Source organism: Lepus europaeus, chromosome 1, assembly GCF_033115175.1.
Source record: "Lepus europaeus isolate LE1 chromosome 1, mLepTim1.pri, whole genome shotgun sequence".
Classification (NCBI taxonomy): domain Eukaryota; kingdom Metazoa; phylum Chordata; class Mammalia; order Lagomorpha; family Leporidae; genus Lepus; species Lepus europaeus.
In genome coordinates, this window is record NC_084827.1 from 65,257,674 (window position 1) to 65,285,301 (window position 27,628).

The 27,628-nt window shown below is 42.2% G+C and overlaps 2 protein-coding genes across 5 annotated transcripts in view; one reads left to right on the forward strand and one right to left on the reverse strand.

Annotated features, from left to right (window-relative positions):
* SAP130 (Sin3A associated protein 130) overlaps nucleotides 1-27,628 on the forward strand; it is an 84,415-nt gene that overhangs the window by 46,633 nt on the left and 10,154 nt on the right. For 3 of the 4 annotated variants that reach the window (XM_062183722.1, XM_062183488.1, XM_062183644.1), the window contains exons 16-18: nucleotides 21,389-21,747; nucleotides 24,600-24,848; nucleotides 25,012-25,137. In XM_062183722.1, coding sequence (XP_062039706.1) covers nucleotides 21,389-21,747; nucleotides 24,600-24,848; nucleotides 25,012-25,137 — 734 coding nt within the window. The remainder of the gene's footprint in view (nucleotides 1-21,388; nucleotides 21,748-24,599; nucleotides 24,849-25,011; nucleotides 25,138-27,628) is intronic. The other variant, XM_062183561.1, reaches the window with a different exon arrangement.
* LOC133753010 (abl interactor 1-like) lies at nucleotides 5,922-7,246 on the reverse strand. The gene has a single exon (XM_062183390.1). It carries the CDS (start codon nucleotides 7,244-7,246, stop codon nucleotides 6,080-6,082), a length of 1,167 nt encoding a protein of 388 aa, XP_062039374.1. The 3' UTR covers nucleotides 5,922-6,079.

Consider the following 27,628-nt stretch of genomic DNA (forward strand, 5'->3'; position numbering starts at 1 on the left):
AGCTCAATGCCAGTCCCAAATCATATCTGACTTTGTTTCCAGAGTCAATCACATTTTGTTTTGTTTTGCTGCATTTTCATCTTTTTTGGCTAGTTCTCTTTTGCACTCTTACACTTACGTAAAGTTTTACGTGGATTTATCATTGGGAAATGAGAATAAACACAGTATGATGCTTTGTCGTCTTTGTGAACTGTTGTCTGATATACAGACTTGAAAAGAAGTCATGTGGTAAATCAGTGCTCCTGATGCATGCCTGTTCACTGTTAGTTATTTGGGAACTGTAAAACTAGCAGCAAAGTTTGTACTTTATACAGTTACTTATACAGTGGCTGCTGAAATATGAACAGTGGTTGAGGGCTGGGTACAGTGTAGCTAACTGTATACAGTTGTCCCTAGGTTTCCATGGAGGAATGGTTCCCCCAACTCCCAACAGATTCATGGGTGCTCAAGTCCCTTATGTAAAACAGTATAATATTTGCATATAATCTACATATATCCTGTTGTATATTTTAAGTCATCTCTGGATTTCTTACATTGCCTAATACAATGTAAATGCTATGTAGATAGTTGTTATACTGTATTGTTTAGGTACTAGTGGAAAGAAGAAAAGTCTATGTATTTGGGACAAATAGATACGTAGGCTTTTTTTTCCTTGTATTTTTTTGTATTTTTTTGAAAGGCAGAGTGACAAAGAGTGAGAGAAACAGGGAAATAAATCATCCATCAACTGGTCCTCTTCCCAGATGGCCACAATAGCAGGGCTAGGCCAGGCTGAAGCCAGGAACCAGGAACTCCATCCTGATCTCTCATGGGGGTGGCAGGGGCCAAACTGCTTTTGCAAGTGTATCAGCAAGGAGCTAGATTAGAAGCAGAGGCTGGGACTCAAATTAGTGCTCTGGTATGGGATACCAGCATTGCAGGCAATGATTTGAACTGCTGTTCCCCAATACTGTTTATTTTTATTGTGAATATTTTCGATCCATGGTAGGTTGAATCTGTAGATGCAGAAGCCATGGACATGGAACCCATGGTTATGCGAACTGTTTATGAGGAATTAACACTCATCAGCATCATAGAAAGTGAAGACTCCCTGTATATTAGGACAGTACAGGGATAGCAAAGGAGGTAGCCTAGAGTAAGGGGTGGAGTTGTATAGATAGTTTAGAGATGTCATTGAGTAATTAATTATTTAGAACTTTGTGGGCCATTCAGAAGGATTTGGATCTTATTGTGAGTAAGGTAGCCATTGGAGGGTTAAGGCATGGGAGTGATTTTTTTTTTAAAAGATTGATTTACTTATAAGTTAGAAATACAGAGAGAGAGGGAGAGAGAACTTCTGTTTGCTAGTTCACACCCAGATGACTTCAGTGGCTGGGCCTGGGCCAGTCCAGAGCCAGGAGTCTCCTTCAGGTCTCCCATGTGAGGGCAGGGGCTCATGCACTTGGGCCATCCTGCACTGTCTTCCCAGGCATATCAGCAGAGAGCTGGATCGGAAGTGGAACAGCAAGGACTCAAACCAGCACAGACATGGGATGCCAGTGCTGCAGACAGTGGCTTAACCTGCTGCACTACAGTGCTGGCCCCGTGGTATTATTTTTATAAGGATCACTGTGGCTTCTTTGTTGAAAATAAGTGGCAAGAGGGCAAGTGTGGAAGCAGGAAACCAAGTAAGGAATGATAGAACCTTGGACTGCCTTCGTGGCTTGGACCTGCATGGAAGGTAGTGAAAGTTTTTGTTTTTGTTTTTGTTTTTACAGGCAGAGACAGAAAGGTCTTCCTTTGCCGTTGGTTCACCCTCCAATGGCCGCCATGGCCGGCGCGCTGCAGCCGGTGCATCACGCTGATCTGAAGCCAGGAGCCAGGTGCTTCTCCTGGTCTCCCATGGGGTGCAGGGCCCAAGCACTTGGGCCTTCCTCCACTGCACTCCCGGGCCACAGCAGAGAGCTGGCCTGGAAGAGGGGCAACCAGGACTGAATCTGGCGCCCCGACCGGGACTAGAACCTGGTGTGCCGGCGCTGCAAGGCGGAGGATTAGCCTATTGAGCCATGGTGCCAGCCCGTGAAAGTCTTAATAAGTATTTAGATTCTGGATCTGTTTTGAAAGTAGACCTGGCAATTTTCTGATAGAGTGAAGAAAAAGAGAGCAATGATAATGCCGAGATTTTGCCTGACCAACTAAACATAATGAATTTTTTTAAAAGATTTATTTATATATTTGAAAGGCAGAGTTATAGAGAGGCAGAGGCAGAGAGATAGTGAGAGGTCTTCCATCTGCTGGTTCACTAACCAGATGTCTGGAGCTGCACAAATCTGAACCAGGAACCAGGAGCTAGGAGCATCTTCCGGATGTCCCATGCAGGTGCAGGGGCCCAAGGACTTGGGCCATCTTCTACTGCTTTCCCAGGGCACAGCAGAGAGCTGGATTGGAAGTAGAGTAGTCAGGACTTGAACCAGTGCCCATATGGGATTCCGGTACTGCAGGCTGTGGCTTTACCGCTATGCCACAGTGCTGTCCCCAAACATAAGGAATTAACCTTTCCAAAACGAGGAAGTCTGTAGCAGGGAGAAAACAAGTTCATTTTTTTTAATGTTACTGTCGTATTTAAGTGGTTGAAAACCTCAGTGGAGATGTCAAATAGATGGTTGGATATGGAATTCAATTGTAATAGAATTTTAGAATGGAAGATAGAGGTCCATGCTGGTGATAACAGATTTGGGGATTGTGTGATATATGTTCTTTAAAACCATGAGAGTGAAATAGAGGATAAATAGAGACTAGGAATTGTGCAATGTATATGCCTTAGGGTATAGCATCTTAGGTGGTCAGGAAAATGAGAAACCAGAGAAGGAAGCTACTATACAGTGTGATGTGTCTAGATGCATTGGTGTTGTAATTAGCCATTAGCTAATGAACACTCAAGTTGTTTTTTTTCATAGCTATAATAATGCTGTAGTAATGTCTTGAATCATTGAGCCATTTTGCAACATTTCTTTAGGAAATGATTCTGAATTTAGCATTGCTGGGTCAAAGTAAATGTTCAATTTAAATTCTGGTTTCCAGTCACTATCCCCATTTACATCCTTATGAAATATGTGTTCCCATTTTCTCCACATTCTTGCCAACACGAGCTAGATAGAACATTTTAAAGATGTAACACATTCATTTTCACTTGTTTAAAGTGTGTGTGTGTGTGTGTGTTTTAAGCAAGTAGCATATGGACTTAGTTTCCCAGTGCTAGAGAATAATGAGTAGTTGCTGGAGGTGAAGAGCACGACATGAGGGCCAGTCTGTCCCTTTGAGAACAGCAGCTACACAAGCTGGGATGAAGATGCAGCAGAAGCTTTCACAGAGTTCTTGTGGTTTAGAGAAATGGTCGCTGTAGGGCCCCACGTAGACATCCACACTGGCCTTATTTCTGGCTGTTAGTCTGTTTCTCTGGCACTTGAAAGAAGAAGCCATTTGGCCTATGAAAAAAATAACTGGAGGAGCAGACTCCCGATGCTCCCACACCCAACTAGGAAGAATCTCAACTAAACATCTGTTTTTAGGGATAGCCCAGTTCGTTCACTGATGACTAATAAAAGCATTGCTGGGAAGAACTAAAATTTAAATGTAGGAAAAGAGCAAGAAAACATACAGTGTTGTGCACAGAGAACACTCACCAGAAAAACATTGACAAGGAGAGATGACATTTATAATAAATTGTTTCATCCTAAATTGAAGAAAAGACCAAATCTATGAGGGAAAACATAAAGATGAGATGCAAAGACTTCCAGAGTGATGGGAAATGGAAAGACGTGGCACATGAATTGACAGAAGTCAGTATAGAAGTAGAAGACACCAAGTCTGAAAGCAAAGTTAAAACTGCAGTAAACTGGGTGCTCCGCATAGCAGTGAGGTCACCGCTTGAGACACCTGCATCCCACCCCGGGGTTGGTTTGAATCCCTGCTTCACTTCCCGATTCCAGCTTCCTGCATTATACCCGCTGGAAGGCAGCAGATGATGGCATGAGTGGTTTGGTCCCTTTACCCACATAGGAGACCTGGATTGAGTTTCCAGTTCCCATCTTCAGCCTGGCCCAGCTGTTGTGGGTATTTGGAGAGTGAAATGATGGATGAGAGGTCTTTTTCTGTGTGTTTCTCTTCTGTTTCTTTGACTCTCTGCGTTTCAAGTAACTTTTTAAAAAATGATTTATTTATTTATTTGAAAGACTGAGTTAGAGAGAGGGAGAGACAGGAAAAAAGATCTTTTATCCAGGGGTCACTCCCAGATGGCTGCTGGACCAGGCCAAATCAGGAGCCTGGCACTCCATCCAGGTCTCCCACTTGGATGGCAAGAGCCCAAGTACTTTGTCCATCTTCTGCATAAAATGGAATTTATAAGAATTTTAAGGAGAAAGAAAAGGTTAAGAGCCAAAGGCCAAGCCAGCTCAAATAGACAACAAAGTAACAAAATCTAAGTAGTAACAACATTGAATTGGCATTATTAACTTTTGTATGTTAATTACCGATATTTCAAGTGCCTGTGGAACATTTGCACTAGTCATTTCTTTTCTTTTTTCTTTCTTTTTTTTTTTTTTTGGTAGCAATAATGGTCTTTAATTGTCAGAAATAAATGTTTTGCACTAGTCTTACCATTCACTATGCTGTTAGAAGTCTGTAACGCCCAATACATAACTGTAATTTGAAACTCAAACAAATCCTCAATACACAGAAACCCACACTTGAGTGCTCTACTTCAATATCCTAAGCAATACAGAATTATACACAAGAAGAGAAGACATCCCTCCAACCCTCCCTTAAATTAAGAGGAGACACACAAAGTGCATGTGTTGCATTTCAATTATGTCAAAAGACAATACAAATCTGTTGGTTAAGTAGATCTCTGTTCACTGAATAATACATGACTCACCTTCTTTCCAAATTATTGTATTTTAAAATCTTATGTTGCTAGTGCCAGGTAATGGATTAAATAGTGCCTATTCACAAATCAATCGCACTTACTTTTACAATATGTAAAAGATACTTATAATTTCCTTTCATCAAACCAGTGTACAATAGTCCACTGTAAAAGTAAAGGACAGCTATGGCAATCCTTAAAAATTTTACTTACAGGATGAATGTGTACACTTTGACACATTTCGTAGCTTCAAAAGTTAGTTACTTTCAAAAAGGAATTCAGTAGATTGACTTGTAAATAACCATCTCAGATTTTAAATCTGCAAAAAATCCATCACATTGCTGTTGGGACAGATTAAGGCTAAAATTTTTTTCCAATTTAATATATTGAGAAAATAGAACCATAATTCTATAATAAATCAGTATCTCTATCTCTCTCTCTCTCTCTCTCTTTTTTTTTTTTTTTTTAAAGCAAACCAGTGAAGGAAAGGACAAAAACCTTTGGTTCACTTATATATTTATGAATGGAAAAAATTTATAATTCAAATTTCATTCATTAAAAAACTTAGGTACAAATTATAACATTACAGATTAGCCTTTTGTTTGTTTTGCATGGAGAACTTAGAGACCAATTCATTTCAGGAGACCTAAGTGTGAATACTCCAGGGAAATAGCACACAAATTAGAAGCATCTTGGAACTTTTCAGTATATTTCAACACATAAATTTTTATGCATGCTTTAAACAGTATTTTTTTTAAATGAGAGAATCTAAACAAAAAAGTATGACCAGCACCAGCATTTAAGTTTTCTGATTTTAATATTAGTTTGACATAGCATTAGTAACCATGCTCACTGAAACATGTAATGATACAATCTGAATCATATAATTCATTAAATATTATACCCTGCTTCCCCAGAATATTTAGGCTGGTCATAGAGTTCACATTGTGTAGGTAAGTACATAAGCATGATCAGGGACAGCCTCTTGTATAAGTTGCTGTTTAGTGATACACAAACTGCCTCAATGATTTATGCTTATAGGTAGACATTCAATTATACCAATAAAACAGCATGTCCTGAAAATATGGGCACATTTTAAAACATATTAAGACAATTCTGTTAATCGTAATAGTCCCACAGTATGACTGAGTAATAAGATCCTACTTTAAAAGCAAAAATCTAATCAGTATAGTGCATGATTGATTCAACATAGTTCCCAGGGAAGAGACCAGTCACTCGATTGCAGACTCCTTCATACCAGCCATCATCATTCTTCTTTATAACATAAATGATTGCACCCTCCATGAAGGACAGCTCATCATCCTTGTCTTTTGTGTAATCATATATTGCAACAGCTTTCTCAATATAATTCTTGGGGGCCCAGGCAGGATCCCCATCTGCATATGGATCGTTATACTGGACCACTACAGCCTCCTCGTCTTCATAGTCCACTGGAGGTGGTGGTGGTGCAGGCAGAGAGTCATCAAACATGGGGACGTCATCCGGCGGAGGTGGTGGCGGGGGCGTTGGACTATCAGCAACTGGTCCAACTGTCGGTGGCGATGGTGTAGGCACAGCAATGGGAATGCCAATACTACTACTTCCACTGTTTTCTCGACTTCCACTTCCTCCACTACTTCCACTGTGTGTTCTTGGTCTCTGATTTAAAGAAGCTGTCCGGCCTGGACTATGTTGACTTCCAAGCCTAGCAGGACTTGTCATGTAGTCATTAGGAACTGTTGGGGGTTTAACAGGTTCCAGGGTTTTATACGGAGTATTCCGTCCCAACGTTCCCTGGCCTGACATGGGAGGACTTGGTGGTTTCTGAGTAGGAGGATTTGTTCTCGACAATGTGCCAGTTCTTGCAGGCTGGTTATTTCCATGCTTGACACCATGGCCCACATCATCCAAAACTGTGTAGTCAATAGGTTTCCGAATATACCTTACAGGGCGCTCCGTATTTGCAGGTGCTATTATTTTGTGAGTTCTTGATGTATTCTTATTGGTTGTCAAAATACCAATCTCTCTTCGAGCCACTTTCTCTTTATGAATATCCACAGTCTGTGAGATATGATTAATGGAAGACTCCATTCTCCGAAGCTGGGAGGCTTGAATGTCCAGCAATTGGAGTACATTGTTGGCCAGTGCATTTATCTGATAAGCAACACTAGCTAGAGATTGGGTTGTGTAGGCTTTGGTCTCTTCTAAAGCTTTTCTCTTGTCTGTAGCCTGTATGTAGTTGTTTTCACAGTAGTCCGCCACCCGGGTCAGGTTCTGGTAACTCTCTATCAGCGCCCTCTTGCCAGACGGGACCTCCTCCTCTAGTAACATCTGCAGCTCTGCCATTTTCCACCCCTCCGCATCGCTTCCTCGCGCGTGAAAGAGCTGCACTAGTCATTTCTTTGTTACGCCTAGGGGAAAGCCAAACAAATCCAGAAAATATTTTCTGGTCTCAATGTAATAAAGCTAGAAATGGTCACAAAAACAAAGTCCTTTTTATCCATTTTATTCTAGTTTTTGAGACCCAGGCAGAGAGCTGTTATACACTGGTTTGCTCCCCAAATACCTGCAACATCTAGAACTGGGCCAGACTGAAGCCAGGAGTGGGAAACACAGCCCAGGTCTCCTGTGTGAGTGGCAGCAACCCATCTACTTGAGCCATTACTGTTGCCTCCCAGAGTCTGCGTTAGCAAGAAGCTAGAGCAAGAGCCATGTGGTAAAAGCAGATACTCTAATGTGAGATGTGGACATCTTAGCTGCCAGGCCAAATACCCATACCCCTTTTAAAATGCTCTCTGTTGGTGCCCATATGGGAGGCTGGCACTGCAGGCGGTGGCTTTACCTGCTACACCACAGTGCTGGCCCCAGAAATAACTTTTTAAAACCTTAAAATAAGACAATATAAATTTAAAACTTCTGTATCTTTATATTCTATATTTTAATCTTGTATTTTAATTAGTATGCAAAGTAGGATTCACTGTATAATCGTTGGCATCTCAGATTCAGGAAAATGCTGAAATACAGTTGTGTTATATAGAGGTGTAGTGGTAGATAAGTTGGGGAGGGAGAGAGACTTCTCAGTGTATCTTGAAATTAAATTTTTGAAGATATTGGAAAATATAAAATATTAGCATCTAAGTAGTTCTAAGAGCTGACAGATTGAATTTTAAGAGATTACGTGTTTCAAGGCTGATGATGTTTGCTTCAGTTTTCTCTACGTATCACTAACTCATCCTCAGTTTCTCCATCAAACCTCCAGGACCTGCCAGACCTCTGTCAGAGTTCCATGTGTCCTGGATGATGCCCGCCCCATCATGTCTTGGAAGCCCTGCTTCCACCTGGCCAGCGAGTGTCTGTTGCTGCCTGGACTTGGTGCCCAGCCATCACCGTGCTGTTTCCTTTCTCCATCAAGCTTGGGCTTCCCTTCGGGTCTTCTCCTGGAGCCCATGTGCTTCCGTTTTATTAGTTTACTCCCATTTTGTTAACATACTTCTTCAGCAGTAGTGAGAGAATATATATGATGTCAATTTTTGTCACTTTGTGAGTCAGTGTCCTTATTTTGCCATACTCTTCAGTCTGTTTTGCCCATATTATTCATGTTGGGCAAATTGCACTGATTTGTCTTCAAGTTCATTTGTTGTTGTTTTATATATATATATATATATATATATATTATATATATATATATATATATATATAATTTAAAGATTTGTTTTTTTGAAAGGCAGAGAGAGAGATATTTTCCATTCACAGGTTCAATCCCCATATGGTCACAATAGTTAGGCTGAAGCCAAGAGCCTGGAACTGCATTCAAATCTCCTACCTGGGTGTCAGTGGCCCCTGTACTTGGGCTGTCTTTCCCTGCTTTTCCAGGAGCTTAACAAGGAGCTGGTTTGGAAGTGGAACAGCTAGGGTTTGAACTGGCACTCATAGGATGTCAGCATCGCAGGCAATGGGTTAACCTACTGCACCACAACACTGCCCCCTAAAATTTACTTTTAATTGGCATGTGGTAATTACTGTTTCTGGGGTATAGTATAACACTGTAATACCATGTGCAATGTATAAGAGCAACTGGCATATCTGTCACTGCAGACATGCATCATATATTTGGGTTAGGAACATTTACAGTCCTTTCTTGTGCTTTGAAATAATTCATTTAATTGTCCTGGTTGTCCAGCTGTGCTGTGGAACGCGAGACACTATTCCTCCTCCCCAGCAGTACTCCTGTACCCATGATCAAGTTCAGTTATTCTGTCCTTGCTCACCTCCACTGTACTGTTGAGTGCATCCAGTGAGGTTGTTTTTTAGATCTGTAATTTCTGTTTGATTCTTTGTATAACTTTGATTTTTTTGCTGAGATGTTTGCTTTTCATGTGAATTTATGATTGCTTGTTGATAATTTATGATAATTCCTGCATCATTCATCTCTTATTCAAGTTATGATTTTCCTTGCTAAGATGAGTGATTTTCTGTTTGGACCTGGTCGTTTTAAGGGTGCTAAGAGTTTGGGTTTACAGTCAGTTTATATTTTCACAGGCCTTCTCTCAGACTTTCCTGGCAGGTGCTGTGCAGAGGCTAGCAGCATTGCCTTGTTACAGCCTGGTTCCCCGTTGGCCTCTATCCATGCTGAGTAGTGGGTTTAGGAGAGGGCATTGAGATGCAACTCATTACAGCCTGGCAAGGGGACAGGGCTTTCTACAGCCTTCGATGGAGGAGGTGGGCACTGTGCTGCAGTGGTTCTTAGGTGTTTGCCTGGAATAAAACGATTACTGTCTAAAGATTTTTTGTTATGCCAAGCTACATGTTCCTTGGTTCTTTGGCTAGAGAGAACAGCCCCTTGATACTTTTTTTTTTATTATTGTATGTTACCATTGGTGTTTCTACTTGTCTTCTCCAGCATCCAGTCCAGGCCACACAAGGCAAAAAGAAAACCCAGGAACCTCCTTGCTGTGTCTTTCCTCAGGTCCTGAGATCCCGAGCCAGTGTGCCTTGTTTTCATCTTTCAGCAGCTTATTGCTTTTGTTTTATATATAATGCTTATGATTTATTTTCTTTTAATTTAATTTTTAAGAAAGATTTATTTTTGTTTATTTGAAAGGCAGAGTTACAGAGAGGTAGAGGCAGAGAGAGAGAGGTCTTCCATCCGATGGTTCATTCCCCAATTGGTTACAATTGCTGGAACTGCACCGATCTGAAGCCAGGAGCCAGGAGCTTCTTCCAGCTCTCCTATGCGGGTGCAAGGGCCCAAGGACTTGGGCCATCTTCCACTGCTTTCCTAGGCCGTAGCAGAGAACTGGGTCAGAAATGGAGCAGCCAGGACTTGAACCAGTGCCCATATGGGATGCTGACACTGTAGACTATAGCTTTACCCGTTAACCCACAGTGCCAGCCCCAATGCTCGTGATTTCTGTCTTTAGTGAAAGAATAGGAAAATGATGTCTATTCCATCTCCCAGAAACAAGTCCTACCTTCATTCTTAATATTAGACTGCCTGGGAGAATCTTAAATTGGAAAGCAGTGTTTCTTTTTTTTCCCCCAAAAAGAAACCTTTTATTTAATGAGTAAAAATTTCATAAGTACAGCTTTAGGAATATAGTGATTCTTCCCACTATGCCCACCCTCCCACCCCTATGCCCATCCCACGTCCTCCTCCCTCTCCCATTCCTGGTCCCATTCTCTATTAAGAAAAATAAATAAATAAAGCTTTCTCACAGTCAAGAAAAGGGTTGTTCAAGTCATTGCTTCTCAAAGTGTCGATTTCACTTTTACAGATTTCCTTTTAGGTGCTCTATTAGTTATCACAGATCAGGGAAAACATATGGTGTTTGTCCTGTTCGGACTGATTTATTTCACTAAATATGATGTTTTCCAGATTCATCCATTTTGTTTCAAATGACCAGTTTCATTTTCTTTTATTACTGAGTAGTATTGCATGGTGTACATATCCCATAATTTCTTTATTCAGCCTTCATTTGATGGATGTTTAGGTTGATTCCATGTCTTAGCTATTGTGAATTGAGCTGCAGTAAACATGGAGGTGCAGATAACTTTTATTTGCTGATTTCATTTCCCTTTGGTAAATACCCAGGAGTGGGATGGCTGGGTCATATGGTAGGTCTATATTCAGATTTCTGAGGTATCTCCAAACTGCCTTCCATAATGGCTTTTCCAGTTTACATTCCTACTAACAGTGGATTAGGGTACCTTTTACTCCACATCCTCGCCAGCGTGTGTTGTTTGTTCATTTCCCTATGAAAACCATTCTAACTGGGGTGAGGTGAACTTCATTGTGGTTTTGATTTACATTTCCCTGATGGCTAGTGATCCTGAGTATTTTTTCATGTGTCTGTTGTCCATTTGGATTTCCTCTTTTGAAAAATGCCTGTTTAAGTTTTTTGCCCATTTCTTCACCAGGGTTGTTTGTTTTGTTATTGTGGAGTTTCTTGATCTCTTTATATATTTTGGTTATTAATCCCTTATCAGTTGTATTGTTTGCAAATGATTTCTCCCGTCTGTCCATTGCCTCTTCAATTTCCTTAGTGTTTGGTTTGCAGAACAGAAGCTTCTCAATTTGATGTAATCCCATTTGTTAATTTTGGCTTTGATTGCCTGTGCCTCTGGAGTTGTTTTTTTTTTTTTTTTTTTTTTTTTTTGACAGACAGAGTTAGACAGTGAGAGAGACAGAGAGAAAGGTCTTCCTTCCATTGGTTCACCCCCCAAATGGCCGCTATGGCCAGAGCTACGCCAGTCCGGAGCCAGGAGCCAGGAGCCAGGAGCCAGGTGCTTCCTCCTGGTCTCCCATGCGGGTGCAGGGGCCCAAGGACTTGGGCCATCCTCCACTGTCTTCCCAGGCCACAGCAGAGAGCTGGACTGGAAGAGGAGCAGCCAGGACTAGAACCCGGTGTCCATATGGGATGCCAGCGCTGCAGGTGGAGGATTAACCAAGTGAGCCACGGTACTGGCCCCTCCAACTACTCTTTGCCTGTGCCAATGTCTTTACAGGGTTTCCCCAATGTTCTCTAATAATTTGATGGTATCAGATCATAGATTTAGATCTTTAATCCATTTTGAATGGGTTTTTGTGTAAGGTGTAAGGTAGGGGTTCTGCTTCATACTTCTGCATGTGGAAATCCAGTTTTCCTGGCACTGTTTCTTGAAGAGACTGTCCTTGCTACAGGGGTTGGTTTTAGTTCCTTGGTCAAATATAAGTGGGTTGTAGATGGTTTGTTTAATTTCTGTTCCTTTCCATTAGTCTATCCATCTGTTTTGATTATAACTGCCTTGTAGTTATTTCTTGAAATCTGGTATTGTGATGCCTGTGGCTTTGAAATGTTTCCATATGAATTGCAGCATCATTTTTTGAAGATCTGAGAAGAATGTCTTTGGTATTTTGATTGGTATCACATTAAATCTATAAATTGCTTTCAGTAGTATGGATATTTTGATGATATTGGTTCTTCCAATCCATGAACATGGAAGATTTTTCCATTTTTTTTTTTTGTATCTTCTTCTATTTCTTTCTTTAATATTTTGTAATTCTCTTTGTAGAGATCTTTGACATCCTTGGTTAAACTTATTCCAAGGTATTTGATTTTTTTGTAGCTATTGTGAATGGGATTGATTGATCTTAAAAAGTTCTTTCTCAGCTGAGGCATTATCTGTGCATACAAAGGCTGTTGATTTTTGTGTATTAATTTTATATCCTGCTATTTTACCAAATTCTTCTATGAGTTCCAACAGTCTCTTGGTGGAGTCTTTTGGATACCCTATATATAGAATCATGTCATCTGCAAATAGGGATGGTTTGACTGCTTCTTTCCCAATTTGAATCCCTTTTATTTCTTTTTCTTGCCTAATGGCTCTGGCTAAAACTTTCAGGACTGTATTGAATAGCAGTGGTGAGAGTGGGCATCCATTGTCTGGTTCCAGATCTAAGAATGGTTCCAACTTTCCCCCATTCAATAGGAAGCTAGCAGTGGGTTTGTCATAAATTGCCTTGTGTTGAGGGATGTTCCTCCTATACCCAGTTTGCTTAGTTTCATCATGAAAGGGTGTTGTATTTTATCAAATGCTTTCTCTGCATCTGTTAAGATAATCATATGTTTTTGTTCTTCAGTTTGTTTATGTGATGTATCACATTGATTGATTTGTGACTGTTGAACCATCCTTACATACCATGGAAAAATCCCACTTGGTCTGGGTGAATGATCTTTCTGATGTGTTGTTGGATTCGACTGGCCAGAATTTTGTTGAGGATTTTTGTGTCTGTTCATCAGGGAGATTTGTCTGTAGTTCTCTTTCTCTTCCGAGTTTTAGAATTAAGTTGATGCTGGCTTCACAGAAAGAGTTTGGGAGGATTCCCTCTGTTTCAGTTGTTTTTGAATAACTTGAGAAGAATTGGAGTTGGTTCTTCTTTAAATGTTTGGTAGAATTCAGCAGTGAATCCATCCGGTCCTGGCCTTTTCTTTGTGGGGAGGGCCTTTATTACTGATTCAATTTCCATCTTGGTTATTTGTCTTAAGTTTAGGTTTTATATGTCTTCGTGGCTCAATTTAGGTAGGTTGTATGTGTCCAGGAATCTATCCATTTCTTCTAGGTTTCCCAGTTTGTTGGCATACAGCTCTTTGTAGTAATTTCTGATGATTCTTTTTATTTCTGTGGTGTCTGTTGTTACATTTCCCTTTTCATCTGTAATTTTATTAATTTGGGTCTTCTTTTTTTTTTTTTTTTTTTTGGTTAGTTGACCCAATAGCTTGTCAGTTTTGTTTTTTTTTTTTTTTTCAAAACACCAGCTCTTCCTTTTGCTGATCTTGTATTTTTTGGTTTCAATTTTGTTGATTTCTTCTCTAATTTTAATTATTTCTTTTCTCCGACTAGTTTTGGGTTTGGTTTGCTGTAGTTTTTCTATATCCTTGAGATGCATTAATAGTTCATTTATTTGGTGCCTTTCCAATTTCTTGATGTAGGTACCAATTGCTACAAACATTCCTCTTAACACTGCTTTTGCTGTATTGCATAAGTTTTGATATGTTGTATTGTCATCTTCATTTGTTTCCAGAAATTTTTTTATTTCTCTTTTGACTTCTTCTGTGACCCACTGTTCATTCAGGTGCATTTTGTTCAGTCTCCATGTGTTTGCATATGTTCTAGAGATTCCTGAGTTGCTGATTTCCAGCTTCATTGCATTGTGGTCCAAGAAGATGCATGGTATGATTTCAAATTTTTTGAATTTGCTGAGACTTGCTTTATGGCCTAGCATGTGGTCAGTCCATGCACTGGTGAGAAGAATGTGTATTCTGCAACTGCAGGATGAAAAGTTCTGTAGATATCTATTAGGTCCATTTGATCTATAGTGTCGATTAACTGCTGTTTCCTGGTTGATTTTCTGTCTGGTTGATCTGTCCATTGCTGAAAGTGGGGTATTGAAGTTCCCCACTACTATTGTATTTGAATCTGTGTCTCCCTTTAGATCCTTTTACATTTCTTTTAAATTGCCAGAGGCCTGAAATTAGGTGTATATACGTTTATAGTAGTTACATCTTCCTGTTGAATTGATCCCTTAGTAGCATTGTTTCTTAGAAATATTAAGATACTTCCTCTATTGTCTTCTGTTATTTCGTTATTAACTCTTGAAAAGCCTAATACAATTTCAAACATTTTGAATCCTGCTCTTCTTTTTTTTTTTTTTTTTAAGATTTATTTATTTACTTGAAAGAGTTACACTGAGAGAGAAGGAGAGGCAGAGAGAGAGAGGTCTTCCATCCGCTGACTCACTCCCCAGATGGCCGCAATGGCCAGAGCTGTGCTGATTGGAAGACAGGAGATTCTTCTGGGTCTCCCACATAGGTACAGGAGCTCAAGGACTTGGGCCATCTTCTACTGCTTTCCCAGGCTATAGCAGAGAGCTGGATTTGAAGGGGAGCAGCCGGGACTCGAACCAGTGCCCATTTGGGATGCCGGCATTGCAGGCGGCGGCTTTACCTGCTACGCCACAGCGCCGGCCTCTGAATCCTGCTCTTTGTATCTGATGCGTTTCTATTTTTCTGAACTCTTAATTATTTTGAGATGCGTTAATATTCAGAGATATTCCCAATATTCGGGAATGTCACAGTAATTTTTTTTGTTGTTTAATGTACTGGGTACTAAGTGGCTTTTTCAATCTGAAAACTCATGTCAGTCAGTACAGGGAAGTCTTTATACATTGTTTATTTTATAGTTTGCTTCCATTCCCTCCCTCTATTTACAGTGGGAGGACTCTAATTTGTTAGATAAACTTTTTTTTTTACTCTTTTCTCTACCCTTTTTCATCCTATTCGTCCTATTTTCCTGCTTTCTAGATGATATAACTTTTATCGTAAAGCTTTCTCATTGTAACTTCTAAATGAAAATCTATAAATAGAGAAAATAATACTAACCAGTTAGATTTAGCAGTTTTAGTATTTTAAGACACATTACAGAGTTTACTTTCTTTGCATTTAGGCAATTTATTTATGGTGTGTCTTCGTGTGCATTTCTTTTAATTGATCCACAAGGAAGTTGTTAAACTTTTGAATATATAGATGAATGTTTTTTATCAGATTTGTGGAATTTTCATCTATTGTTTCTTCACATATTCTTTCTGCCCCCTTTTTCTGCAACTCCCATTATGCAAACATTGGCATTTTTAAGGGTCTCATAACCCCTGCACGCTTCTGGGTTCTGTTTACTTTCCTCATGATTTTCTTTCTGTTTTTCAAGCTGCATCACCTCTAGCTGACCCTACTCCTCCTGCTCAAGTGTGCCCTTCCCCCTGTAGTGATTTTTTTTCTCCTTTCAGCATCTTGATTTTTCAACTCTAGGATTTCTGTTTGATCCTGTTTATAATTTCTGTTTACTGGTAGTTTCAGCTTACTGAGACATAATTTTCATGCTTTTCTTTGGTTAAACTTGGTCTTTTTTTCTTCTTTTTTAAATATTTACTTATTTATTTGAAAAACAGAGTTACACAGAGGCAGAGGCTTAGAGAGAGAGATATCTTCCCTCCGCTGGTTCACTGCCCAGCTGGCTGTAACGGCCAGAACTGTGTCAGTGGGAAGCCAGGAGCTTCTTCCCGGTCTCCCATGTGAGTGCAGGGGCCTAAGGACTCTGGCCATCTTCTACTGCTTTTAGACCATAGCAGAGAGCTGGATCAGAAGTGGAGCGGCTGGGACTTGAACCGGTGGCCATATGGGATGCCGATACTGCAGGTGGTGGCTTTACCTGCTATGCCACAGTGCCAGCCCCAAGTGAAACTTGGTCTTGAACATATTTAAAGTAGCTGATGTAAATTTTTTTTCTAACAGCTGTGCTTCCTCAGTAATGGTTTGGTTAATTGCTTTTCTTCTCTGTATGTAGTCCATACTTTCTTTACATGTCATGTATTTTTTTGTTGTTGAAAATTGTATATTTTAAACAGTATATGACAAACCTGAATATCAGATTCCCACCACTCAGAATGTGTTCTTATTGCCACCTGTTGTTATTTGGGGGCTTTTTTTTTTGAAGATTTATTTATTTATTTATTTATTTATTTGAAAGGCAGTGTTACAGAGAAGCAGAGAGAGGGAGAGAGATCTCCCATCTGATAGTTCACTCCCCAGATGGCCACAACAGCAGAGCTGCACCAAACTAATTCTGTGCATTCTGCATCCATGTCTTGTGTGGCCCCTGAATTCTCTTCTGGGAGAACTTAGTAACCAGCTAATGGCTGGGCAGAGCTCTCCTTGAGTGCCTGTGACTAATAGATCTCCTTGGATGCTGTATGTTTCTTAGGGTCACACTTCAGTGCTCCGCCAGGCAGTTTGCAGCTCTGCTCTACCTTCTCCCTGTCCATGCAGAGCCTGAAGGTCAGCCAGAGCTGAGAGCTTAGGGTCCTGGCCGTGTACACAGTCATGAGTTTGCACACAGTCCCACACCTCTGCGTCACTTCCTAGATTGCCGGACGTATGTCAGAGCTTTCAAAGCGCCTGTGGATTTTTCCTTGAAGCTTTTTGGAAAGCCTGCTGTAGTCCCAACGGCTACCACTCCCTCCATCAGCTGTAAATTAATGAGTTGCCTCTAATTTCTTTCAGCAAACACCCCTTCAACACTAGTCGGGTCAAATAAAGACAGTCTTACATGTTAGTGTTCCAGGCCTAGCCAGGCCAGTCCTGTAATGACTATGCTCTGGGAATGAGCTCCAAGAGGCTTCAACCTGTCTGTGCCCGCTAGTCTGCTGGTTTTCCCTGTGGGTGTGGACTGTTCTTTGCAAGTCTACTACAGAGCTGGAGGAACAGGAATGGAGCCAGCTAAGATACCACAAAGTTTGCTGTGCTTACCTAGGTTCAGCCAGCTTTCATGATTTTGCCAGATTCCCAAAAACTTAATTAATTTCCAGAGTTCTAGATAAGCTGACTCATTTTTTTTTTCGCTCTTTTTTTTTTTTTTCTCTCATAAGGGAGAGAATTTTAAGAGACCTTCAATCACATTATTTTGCTAATGTCTGATTATTTTATTTTAATTCCAGAAGAAACCTTACCCCTTCCACCTTGTATTCTTTAAATATTTACTTTGAAATTATTTAAGACTAAAAAAAAGTTGCAGAAATAATAGAGTTTCCATGCACCCTTTCCCCAGTGATTACATCTTCTATAACTTAAGTATATTTTCAAAATGAAAAAATTGTTGCCAGCATTGTAGTGTAGTGGGTTAAAATGCTGTCCCATATGTGCCATCCTGTTCTGATCCAGCCCCTGCTAGTGCACCTGGAAAAGTAGCAGAAGATGACCCAAATATTTGGGCCACTGTGAGCTATACAGGAGACCCAGCTCCTGGCCCAGCCTTTGAAGATCCTGACCAGCAGATGAAGAGCTCTTTCTCTCTGTGTCTCTGCTTCTCTTTGTTATTCTGCCTTTCAAATAAAGAAAATTAATCTTTTAAGAAAAAGAAAATTGACATTGGTTCAGTACTGTTGACTGAACTACCAGCCTTACTGGGATGTCACCAATTTTTAGATATGTTTCTTTTTTAGAAGGGAGAAATATGTGTAGTACTTTGAAATTTTATCCCATGTATAGATTAGAGTAGCCATTACCATAATTTCACCACTGCGAAGATACTCTAAAAACCACACCCTTCTCCCAACCCTAAACCTTTGCCACTCAGCTGGTCTCTGTCACTATGATCTTTGACATTTTGAGAGCTTGATGCAAGTGGTATCACATATACTAGTAATTTATAAATAAGTTATATATATTAGGTATATAGTAACCTGGTGATACTGGCTTATTTTAACTTAGTCTCGTGCCTTTGTAGCATATGTCAATAACTTGTTCTTTTTTGGTTGGTTGGTATTGTGTTGTTTTATAGTGGCACCAGCATTTATCCATTTGCTTATTGAAGTACATAGGAATTGCTCTACTTTGGGGCCATAACAGATACCTTGGTGTGAAGGTTCGTGCATATAGGTTTCTTGGTAGACTTAACATTTTAATTTCTGTAGGACAAAAATCTTTAGAGTGCAGTTTCTAAGTTGTATGGTTCACATATTTTTTGTTTTATAAGAAACTGCCAGGGGCTGCCACTGTGGTGCAGCAGGTTAAAGCTCCAGCCTGCAGCGCCGGTTTGAGTCTTGGCTGCTCCTCTTCCAATCCAGCTCTCTGCTATAGCCTGGGAAAGCAGTAGAAGATGGCCCATCTCCTTGGGCCTCTGCCACCTGCATGGGAAACCTAGAGGAGGCTCCTGGCTCCTTGCTTTGGATCAGCTCAGTTCTGGCCATTGTGGTCACTTAGGGAGTAAACTAGCTGATGAAGACCTCTCTCTCTCTGTCTCTATAATTCTTTCAAATAAATAAAATAAATCTTTTTTTTTTTTTAAGAAACTGCCAAACTGTAGTCCAGAATGGCTATATCATTTTAAATTCCCACTAGCAACATGAAGGCATCTTTTTTCCCCACGGCCTTCCTAAATTCCTTAGTGCTAGGAGGTGTTTTGTGCATTTAATTCCTGCATATTATCCTTTCCCACACTTGGAATTAAATGTTTTTTAACTTTTTACTAAAACTTATAGTAGATATATAGTCATATATCATTAAGACTTTAATTTGCATTTCCCTAGTTGCTAAAGTTGATCCCAATCTTTTCATCTGCTTCTTGGTCATCTGAGTGTCCTTTGTAGTGAAATACCCGTTTATGGTTCATACCTTTTTCCCATTTTCTCATAAGAGTATGTGCTTGTCTTACTGTTGAGTCTGTAAAGTTCTTTATTTATTCTGACTGTTTATTTGTCACGTGTGTGTTTCAGGTTTTGTAAACTGTCTCATTTTTTCATTGTACAGTTCAGTAGTGTTAATATACTCATGTTGTTGTAGAATAGATTGTCGGGTTTCTTTCAGTCTTCCCAAACTGAAATTCTGTTCCCATTTAACATTAACTCCCCTTTTCCTACTCTCCCCAGCCCCTAACAGCTACCATTCTGCTGCCCACTTCCACAGATTTGAATACTTTAGGTTCTTCATCTAAGTGGGACAGAGATCTTATGTCTTCTGGTTCACCCACCATGTGGTGGTAACAGCCAGGGCTGGGGCTTGGCCAGGCAGAAGGTAGGAGCCCGAAATTCCATCCAGGTCTCCCATGTGGGTGGCAGGGGACCAGGCCCTTGTGTGTCTTCCACTGCTTTCCTAGGAGCATTAGCAGAGAGCTGGATCGGAAGTAGAGCAGCCAGAACTCAAACTGGCACTCGTACAGGATGCCAGCGACACAGGAGGAGGCCTAACCTGCTGCACTACAACACCAGCCCCTAGGATATACATTTTTACACAGTGTATTTGTAGCTACTTTAAGTGCCTGAAATATCTCTGGCAAAATAGCCTTGGCAAGTTGTAAGAGTGCTGCTTCTGGGTGGAGGACTCGGCGTGTGAAGTGCAGGGAACTCACTTCCTTCCAATCTGTGTTCTTTGGGTCTTTGCCATGTGCTGGAATTTCTACTTTTATAAAATTGGGTTTATAAGAAACTACTTATGAAATATAACTGTAGTTAAAAAGGAAAAACTCCAAAAATAACTTACATATTAAGGAAAAATACATTAACCCATTATGTCTCATCGTCATATATAGGACACCCATAAGACTTAAGTGAACAGTATACCACTCATGGTAACTTTGAAATAAATATTATGTTGTTGAAATATATACAAAATTGAAAACTTAGCACTTCCCAGGTTCCTGTAAGTACAATTGTAGTAAAAATTATTAATCCATTTATGATGATGTATCTTAAAGTAGTTTCTTGAAAGTGTTTTTGTTGTCTATGCTAATTGATTTACTGTTTATATAAACTGAGAAGGTTATTTAGGGCAGGAGGCAGACTTGGTACAGAGGAACATTCAAGGGCATTTCAAAACGTTTATGGAAAAATGGAATTAAAAGGTTTTTTGTTTTTTGTTTTTTTTTTTTATTTTTTTTTTGACAGGCAGAGTGTACAATGAGAGACAGAGAGAAAGGTCTTCCTTTGCTGTTGGTTCACCCTCCAATGGCCGCTGCAGCTGGTGTGCTGCGGCCAGCGCACTGCGCTGATCCAAAGGCAGGAGCCAGGTGCTTCTCCTGGTCTCCCAAGGGGTGCAGGGCCCAAGCACTTGGGCCATCCTCCACTGCACTCCCGGGCCACAGCAGAGAGCTGGCCTGGAAGAGGGGCAACCAGGACGGCACCCCGACCAGGACTAGAACCTGCTGTGCCGGCGCCACTAGGCGGAGGATTAGCCTGGTGAGCCACGGCGCTGGCCAGTTAAAAGGTATTTATTTTGCTGTAAACACAATCTGAAAACTGTGCAATTTTTTCATAATACTCATTCCCTTGTACCTTTTTTTTTTTTTTAAAGATTTATTTTATTTAGTTGAAAGAGTTACAGAGAGGGGTAGAGACAGAGAAAGAGAGAGGTCTTTCATCCGCTGGTTCACTTCCCAAATGGCCGCAATGGCTGGAGCTGTGCCCATCCAAAGCATCGAGCCAGGAAATTCTTCCAAGTCTCCTACGTGGGTGCAGGGGCCCAAGGACTTGGGCCATCCTCCACTGATTTCCCAGGTGAATTAACAGGGAGCTGGATTGGAAGTGGAGCAGCTGGGACTTGAACTGGTGCCCCTATGGAATGCCAGTACTTCAAGCTGCGGTTTTAACCCGCTGCACCACAGTGCCAGCCCATCCACGTACTTTTTGAAGACCTTGCACGCTCATGGATTTCAAATGTTTTTGTACCAAAATTTATCTTTTAATTTCATATTTCATAAAGCCTTCAAAGTGCCCTCACACTAGGATATTTTAAAAACTTGAATTCCCTTTAAAAGGTACCTTAAAGTTGAACTTCAGAATCAAGAAATAGTGTGTGCACTGGGCTGTGTGCTATAGGGAAAAATCACACAAATACTCATCCTGACGTGATTCAGGCCAATACGTTTTCTCTCATTTCCTCTGTACATTTTGCTTTTGTGTTTCAGTGCCAAGCCTAAGTCCGAAATCCACGTGTCTATGGCCACGCCAGTCACGGTGTCCATGGAGACTGTATCCAATCAGAATAACGATCAGCCTACTATTGCAGTCCCGCCCACTGCCCAGCAACCTCCTCCAGCCATTCCAACCATGATCGCAGCAGCCAGCCCCCCATCCCAGCCAGCCGTCGCCCTTTCAACCATTCCGGGAGCAGTCCCCATCACTCCACCCATCACTACCATTGCGGCAGCGCCGCCCCCGTCAGCTGCCGTGGGTGGCAGCCTCTCTTCCGTGTTGGGCCCTCCTGTACCTGAGATCAAAGTGAAAGAAGAAGTAGAACCCATGGACATCATGAGGCCAGTTTCCGGTAAGCTCATTCACAGAGCACTGTCCACAGCCTCTGCTGCCTCCCCTTTTCCTGATTCTCCAGCGTTCAAATGCTTATGTGAATACTGGCCAGCAGGCCTGACTCCCTGAGGCCCATTGAAAATGGTGTGTTTCATTAGTTTTTAACAGCTGGAAGAAACTTCTTTGAAAACTCAAAAACTGCCCTTTAGTAATGCATTTCTAAACAAAATCATGAAAGAGATTACTGTTTCTCCATGAGCAGCCTCCAATAAAGCATCCTTCCATTTGTTAAGAAACCAGGGGTCAGAGTAGGGCCATAGGTGAGTAATGCTGACTTACCATTTATCCTCTATTGAATGTTGTTGCTGTGGTAGGCAGTAAAGTTATGTTGTTGGAGATGCTGTCTTGACGAAATGGTACGAGACTTGTCAAATGTTAAAAGTGTTCATTACCCAGCCTGTGAAAGCCAAGTGACTCGGAAGTGTTTCTTTTTTGTTGAGCTTGATTTTTGTGTTGTTTTATTTTTTATTGCTTGTGAGATCTTGTTTTTCCTGACTATAAAGTAACCCAGTCAGTATGCTATCCGATGCAGAAAGCAAGTGATTTTGTGCTGTTACCCATGCTATCTACCGTTTCAGGATGAAGCCTCCACTTCCCATGCCACTTGCACCGTGGCCACATGGTCTCTCTGGCTGTGCTCCCAGCAGAGGTCAGGTGCGCTCTGGCCCTGCCCACTCTCGCCTCCACGGATGCTGCTTCAGGAATACTCAGAATGCTTTTTTCGAAGTCATCTGTACCATCAAAAAACACTTGCTCTCCACATCATTCCCCGCACTCAGCACCCTTCTTTTTCTGTACCTTTAGGACACGTCCTGCTCCGGCTTGCGTGCCCACCACTCTGGCCCCTCTGTTCAGGCTCCTTTGCTGAATTCCGCCTCCTCTCCTACCTCATAATGGTCAGTGTCCCAGGGCTCAGTCTACAGAGTGCTTCTGTTTCTATCAGGATTTCCTCCCTGGATGGCCTCGTTCACTCATACGGGTTCATGGCTTTTTTAAAAAGCTATTTATTTATTTAAGATTTATTATTTTACTTGAAAGGCAGAGTTACAGAGAAAGAGAGAGGGAAAGGGAGATAGATCTTCTATCTGCTGGTTCACTCCCCAAATGACTCCAACAGCCAAGACTTGACCAGGCTGAAGCCAGGAGCCTGGAACCCCATCTGGGTCTCCCACATGGGTGGCAGGGTCCTTTAGCAGGAAGGTGGATTGGAGTGGAGCAGCAGGGACCTGGACCGATATAAGGGATGCTGGCATCATAGGCCGCGGTTTAACCCACTGAGCCACAGCAATAATGTATGTTTTTAAAACTCACTGTTTGTTTACTTGTGTCTATTTAACTTGGTTTATCATGCCATGAAATGTCCTTTCCTGAATATGTTTAGTCTGACACGTTGACGGAAAGATGCTGTGGGAAACCCAGGAGAGGAGACGAAAGGCTCTCTGTTGGGCTGTTTGTCTACTCTCCGGCTTTGGATGGTTCCCTCGGCTCTCTGTGTTAGAAGCTGACAGCAGTCCTGGCTCAGGCTGAAAGGCTCAATGGCAGGAACGGTTCCAGCACTGATGGGACAAAGCAAGTATGCCTCTGTCCTCTTAGTGCTTACGTTCTAGTAAAGGAGACAAATGTGAGAATCTAGTATCTTACTCATTTAGGTGACAAGAGCTTTAAGATAAATAAAAAGTAAGCACTGGAATTTTAAAAAAGGTTTTAAGGGGCATGTGTATGGCCTAGCGGTTAAGACACCAGCTAAGATGCCCGCATTCCGTATCGCAGTGCCTGTGATGAAATACTGGCTCCTCCACTGCCGATCCAGCTCCTTGTTAGTGCGCCTGGAAGGCAGCAGATGAGGACTCAAGTACTTGGGCTCCTGACACTCAGTGGGAGGCCCCGATGGACTTCCTGGCTTCTGGCTTTGGCCTGGCCCATCCCCATCCCTGGTTGTGGCAGGCATTTGGGGAGTGAACCAGTGGGTGGAAGATCTCCTTTCCTCTCTCTTCCTCTTCCTTAGAACCATGAGCCTGCATGAGAGCATGAGGCCATCCAGGGAGGAAATCCTGATAGAAACAGAAGCACTCTGTAGACAGTGACCATTGTGAGGCAGCAGAGGAGGCGGAATTCAGCAAAGGAGCCTGAGGAGAGGGGCCAGAGTGGTGGGCACGCAAGCCAGAGTATGGCATGTCCTGTGAGGAAAGGGCAGCGACATTCCCAGGAGGAGGGCACCACCTGCTGTGCTGGATCACCTGCCGTGGAGAGGCGGGACTGAGCGGTGACCCCTTAGTTTAGCCACACGGAGGTGCAGAGACCTTGAGAAGGGTGGTTTTCCTGTAATGAGAGGGTTAAAGGCCCAACTGGGAGCAAGTCCAGGAGAAAGCAGAAGAACAGAGACACTGTATACAGACAGTGCTGCTGAGGGGTTGCTGGAGCCCCAGCCATCACATCTGAGTTCCGGAGTCACAGAAAGATGATGAGAAGTAGAAGGTCAAACCTTCCTTTTAAGGAAACTTCCTAGAAGTCCAGTAGAACCCTTCCGATTCCATGTTACATGACCACACCTGCAACACATTCATTGAGCTCAGTGGCCCTGTGCCTGTGTGAGGGTCCTTGCAACTAAGGAGGACCAGGACCCGGTGCACTAGAAAGCAGTTGACAGCATCTGCGTCGCTGTGCTCGGCACAGCCCCCACCCGCACAGGAGAGTGTGGTCCGTGGTAGCTGCCTGTACTGCCTTCTAACGACTGTCGTTTCTGCAAAGCGAGTGGAGTTCTCTGTTGAGTTTGGGTTCTCATGGCTGTGTTTGCTCCATTTCCTCTCACAGCAGTTCCTCCGCTGGCTACCAACACTGTGTCGCCATCGCTCGCATTGCTGGCCAACAACCTGTCCATGCCTGCAAGTGACCTACCACCTGGTGCCTCCCCAAGGAAGAAGCCGCGAAAGCAGCAGCACGTGATCTCCACGGAAGAAGGAGATATGATGGAGACAAACAGCACTGATGATGAGAAGTCCACTGCCAAGAGTCTCCTGGTGAAGGCCGAGAAGCGCAAGTCACCTCCCAAGGAGTACATCGGTAAGCATCGCTGAGGCCCGCTCTTGTCGCCTGCCCTGCCCACGGAAGTCAGGAGTGTGTCCTGGGCTTCTTTATGGCTTCAGTGTTAACCCGCAGATCGCTGACGGGACTGAAGATACACAGTATACTATTTGATACTCCTCTTTTCTCTCCTCCTGAACAGATGAGGAAGGTGTGAGGTATGTCCCAGTGCGTCCAAGGCCTCCCATCACCTTGCTCCGTCACTATCGGAATCCCTGGAAAGCTGCTTATCATCACTTTCAGAGGTACAGTGACGTCCGGGTCAAAGGTTAGTTTCCCTAGAGACATCTGGTGTTAATGCATGCAATTGGGATAGCACTTGACTCTATGCTAACCACAATATAAAAAGAGAAATAATCAGAATTTTTCAGTTTCCAAAACACCAAATTTTTGTTGTAACTGTTTTGGAGGCTGCGGTTGTTTAAGTGAAGTATCCAGGTTGCCCCAGAAAGTTATGTGTGTGTATTGGAATTCGAGTCGAATGGCTAAGTTGACGGCCTTGGCTTTAGTGGATTCCCTGTGTTAACAGCTCCCTAAGTGCTAGCAGAATGAGCTCTCAGCCCCCAGGGCACTCCTGGGAGAGCTGTGTATGGTTGCTGTTTGACATAGTTCCTAGGTTGCTAAGATGTCTTAAGCGCTTCAGAACAGTCATGGAAAACATGCATTATGAAAGAACTATGCATGGATTTCAGAAGTTTTTGCACCAAAACAAGCTAGTCTTTTAACTCCATTTCCCATGAGCCTTTTGAATACCCTCATAGCTACTATACTGTATTGTTTAAGGAATGATATGTATGTTCAGAGCAGCTGCAAATTTTCCCCCCAAATATTTGCAGTCTGCAGTTGGTTGAATCCACAGATGTGGAACTCACAGATACAGAGGGGCTGACTGTACTCTGAGGTTTGAAAAGATGAGACTAGTGGAAGTCAGAGAGTGTAGCCTTCAGTGGAGACAGGCTTCCGACCTCTAGACATCTGTTCCTGCCTGGAGAGTTCCACAGTAATAAAACATGCAGGGATTTGCAGCCATACTAAAACATTCTTACTGCTTATTGGGCCACCTCCTCCGAAACTCTGGGGAGGGTGGGTGTTGTGGCCACCACTTGGGATTCCCACATTCCAAATTCCAGTGCCTGGGTTCAAGTCCCACCTCTGCTTCTGAATCAGCTTCCTGCTGATGCACACTCTGGGAGGCAGCAGAGGTGACTGGAGTGCTCGGGGCCCTGCCACCCACATGGGAGACCCAGATGGACTTTCTGGCTTCAGTCTGACCCATTTCTGGCTGTAGTAGGCATTTGAGATGTGAACCAGTAGATGAGAGATCATCTCCCCTCACTCTTCATCACTCTGCCTTTCAAATAAAAATAAAATAGTAAAAAATACTTGATTGGGAAAGATAACTTGACAAGTGGAAGGTTTATGAGCCTGAAACCTCCTTTGCACCAAACCTCTTAATTATTAAACTTTAGTTGAATGACTTTGCCTAAGTTTTGAAATTCTATTCATAAAATAAATGAAGCTGGAATGTTATAGGAAATAATTGACAGGGATGAAAAATAGGGAAATGGCTAAAATACAGGAAACAAACAGAAAATGGATAATAACATAGTAAACTGCAGCCAGAACATCAGTAATTGCTTTAAATGCAGAGAGTTTAAACATACCAATTAAAACAGACTGGCAGGGAGCTAGCATTGGTATACAGTACATTTCAACTGCCACCTGAAATGCAGACACCGTGTGAGTGCTGGTTCATGTCCTATCTGCCCTGCTTCCAGTCCAGCTCCCTGGTAATGCTCCTAGGAAAGCAAGGGAAGATGGCTCAAGTACTTTGGCCCCTGCCGCCCACGTGGGAGACGCAGATGGAGTTCCTGACTCCTGGCTTCAGCCTGTCCTAGCTCTGACCTCAGTGGCCATTTGGGGAGTGAATCAGCAGATGAAGATCTGTTTCCCCATCTCCCTTCTTTCTCTGCCTCTGTGTTTCAAGTAAATAAATCAATAAATCTTTAAAAAACAAAAAGCAGATTGACAGAGTGAAAAAACACAATCCAGTTATGCTATCTACAGTGACATAGGTAGACTGACAATAAAAAAATGGGAAAATATGTACAAGAATTATTAAAAAAAGAAGAAAAAAAGAGGTTGCTTTCAGATAAAGTATACTTCAGAAGAAAAAAGCTGGGGCCTGTGCTGTGGCACAGCTTGTTAAGCTACTGCCTGCAGTGCCAGCATCCCATATGGATGCTGGTTCAAGTCCTGGCTGCTCCACTTCTGATCCAGCTCCCTGCTAATATGCCTAGGAAAGCAGTAGAGGATGGCCCAGGTACTTTGATCCCTGTCACCCATGTGGGAACCTGGCTCCTGGCATTGGCTCAGTTCAGCTCTGGCCATTGTGGCCATTTGGGGAGTGAACCAGCAGATGGAAGATTCTCTCTCACTCACTTGCTCTCTCTCCCTCCTTCTCTCTCTGTGTATCTGCCTTTTAAATAAATAAATCTTTACCCAAAAAAAAGAAGCTTAATAAAGACAAAAAGAGCAGAAGTAAATGTAATTGAAAACAAAAGTAGTAGCAAAAATGAAAAACTAGTTCTTGGGGAAAAAAATCGGAGAATACACAAATCTTGACTATCAAGAATACAATGGGGGCCAGCGCTGCAGCTCACTAGGCTAATCCTCCGCCTTGTGGCGCCGGCACACCGGGTTCTAGTCCTGGTTGGGGCGCTGGATTCTGTCCCGGTTGCCCCTCTTCCAGGCCAGCT

Bases quoted from the DNA above. Each gene is read 5' to 3' on its own strand.
- LOC133753010 (XM_062183390.1), bottom strand. From the start codon at position 7,246: ATGGCAGAGCTGCAGATGTTACTAGAGGAGGAGGTCCCGTCTGGCAAG.